General features: G+C 39.0%; 1 protein-coding gene and 1 long non-coding RNA gene across 2 annotated transcripts; both read right to left on the bottom strand.

Moving 5' to 3' along the window:
- Positions 1 to 38: 38 nt before the first annotated feature.
- LOC117591704 lies at positions 39 to 1,732 on the bottom strand. The gene is made up of 5 exons (XM_034285025.1): positions 1,475 to 1,732; positions 929 to 1,413; positions 674 to 862; positions 438 to 615; positions 39 to 377 (listed from the first exon to the last, which is right to left on the bottom strand). Exons 1-5 carry the CDS (start codon positions 1,680 to 1,682, stop codon positions 187 to 189), a joined length of 1,251 nt encoding a protein of 416 aa, XP_034140916.1. The 5' UTR covers positions 1,683 to 1,732; the 3' UTR covers positions 39 to 186.
- A 453-nt stretch (positions 1,733 to 2,185) lies between these two features.
- Positions 2,186 to 2,562, bottom strand: LOC117591706. Its single transcript, XR_004574453.1, has 2 exons — positions 2,465 to 2,562; positions 2,186 to 2,399 (listed from the first exon to the last, which is right to left on the bottom strand). It is a non-coding gene; the product is annotated as an uncharacterized LOC117591706 (long non-coding RNA).

Below are 2,562 nucleotides of genomic sequence, written 5' to 3'. Positions count from 1 at the left end.
CTCGTTTTTATTCCTCTCCCAAAAAATTGGATGACATGTTTGGGCTTTCGATTAGCAGAAGTGTATTTAATTACTATCATATCATAAAATATAGGTACAAGGATGTCACTTATTGTAATCTTTCGAACCTCATAGAAACTTGAGCTTTGTCGTTTACTGAGAGCCTATGCATAACTCTGATTAATACTATTCCATGGCGCCACGATGCTGCAGCCAAGGCAAAAGGACCTTTGCATGCTTTCGGTATCTGGGATTGGTGAAAATGGATTTCTTGAAGCTACTGTCTTCACTGCTAAGGATTTGATCGAAATCACCATCATCATCCTCTATTGGATCCAGTAAAACAACTCCCATTACAGATGTGCAGCACACTAAACCTAATAGATTTATGATTATAATTAAGATTGCTAATGGGATATTAGGATAGAATTACTCACCCCAACCACTGTGATTGGACAGATCATTACGGATGCCTCTCAGCGTGGGCAGAGGCTTCGAATATTTCAGCAATTGGAGATGCTTAACGAGTTCCGAATGATAGAACCAAATGAAGTAATCAAATTTTGATGTTTTTATGTCCAAACTTGTTGACGATATGAGAAAGTAGTACAAATCCTGAGATAAATAAGATGATTAGCTGGCAATTGCGATGGAATAAGAGTCGAATATTTACCTGTGCCACTGATCCCCACTTCGGTAGTTGAAGATCCACGAAATATGTGTTCGATATCTCATTTTTCTCGTTGTACTGATACATGATGTTATTGCACCAACCATCGCCATGGTTCAGGGCATTGAACTCATCAGGATTCGATTCGATTATTTTAGTCGCTATATCATCCAGCTTTTCCGAGATACTGAGCTGTAGAGACATTTTTGGATAAGTTAATAAGATATTCATTGAAATTTACTTTGATATTCGGCCTACCAAATCTTTTAAGTATGTTTCGCGTCCCTCATAGTGCTCTATGTACTTCAGCAGCGACTTCATGCTGCCTTTAAACAAGGCATCAACGATTTCTGGGCTCTGGAAGAATCCTTTTGTGTACCTCTCCTCGTAGGGCCCCTTGGTATCCACACGGACTGCCGATGCGGCATGCCACTGAGCGAATTTGCGCAGAGCGCTTTCGGTGTGGACTTGATCCAACCCCTGTAGACGATCGACATTCTTGAACCCTTGGGGCTTCAGGTCTTCCAGCAGGACATAGTTTTCGTTGGTAGGGATCTCGTAAGACTGTGCCCCGAACTTCACCTCGAGACCAACATCGCGATACATTTTCTCCATTTCGGGCACTATTTTCAAGTACATTCCCCGCTCTGTATCGAATATGTTCGATTTTTCTAAGATCTTTCGATAAGCGTCTGAATCGTGGGCTATCTTCAGCATATAGGCCTTTGTTACCTGTGATTTATCTAGAATTTACACAAAGATATGTTATTTAATCAATCTAAGCAGATTAAATCTAAAGAGTACCTTCTGTTTCTACATCCAACTCAACCCTCAACATTATTGTGGCATAGTTCTCCCCCTTGGCAACACCTGCGCTGGCTCTCAAGGACTTTGTTTCCTTGTAATTCTTAACCTGCAGTTTTAAAATATCCTGAAAGATTTCTGGCTTCACCCATTCCGGAAATAAAATGGATTCCGTGCACGGGTCTTCATCCTTGGTCTGTGGCGGCATATTTTGTCAGAACTGTTCACTGTGCTGTTTATTTCGCTTTGAGAGATACACTCTTAGTGATGTGGGCTGCACTCTAGCGCAACCATTTAAATGGTCTTGAGAAATTATTTCTGCTATTAGCGATAAACATTATCAAACAAGACAGACGACAAGATTGTCTGAAAGCTTTATATTCTCATTGTGACTAGGCACAAAAAAAACTTTAATTAGTGGCTAGAGCTTAGATTTGTTAAAGTCATCATCCAAAAGATAAGCATTTTACAATTTGTTACGTTTTATACATACGTAACTGGCCAGGACAAAATGAAAATTGAACGCAAAACTTGATTAATATAGCTCTGAATTTTAATGTATGTATAAAATATAAATGGCTATAGATGTCTTGTTGATAATATGATCTTTTCCGTTCAGGTAATTTTTTATCTCTTCTATGGCATTTCTATTGACAAAACATCGTGTTCCTCTTATCTAAAATGGTGTGCATTGTATAAAAGAACTTCTACCAGTTTCTATTTACATATATTTACAATATTTTGTCTATTCCAGAGACCCACGATGTTTCAGCCATGGCATAATAACTTCCACATGCTTACGGTATCTGGGATTGGTGTACATTTATTTCTTAAAACTACTTTCTTCATTACTGAAGAGTGCTTCGAAACCATTAGCCTCCTTAGGATCCATTAAAACCCATTATCCATAAGGTGCAAGCGAAACCTGAGGTATAGATTCGAGTCATATTTGAAATGTATTTTAAAACGATTTTAATGAGCATTACTTACCCCAGCCCCTGTACCTGTACAGATCGTGGAGGATACTTTTCAGCGTGGGTGGAGGTTTCGCATATTTCAGCAATTGTATATGCTTCACGAGCTCCGAG

This window comes from Drosophila guanche, unplaced genomic scaffold, assembly GCF_900245975.1.
Source record: "Drosophila guanche unplaced genomic scaffold, DGUA_6, whole genome shotgun sequence".
NCBI classification, from domain to species: Eukaryota; Metazoa; Arthropoda; class Insecta; order Diptera; family Drosophilidae; genus Drosophila; species Drosophila guanche.
This window is presented reverse-complemented; position numbering and strand designations above follow the sequence as displayed.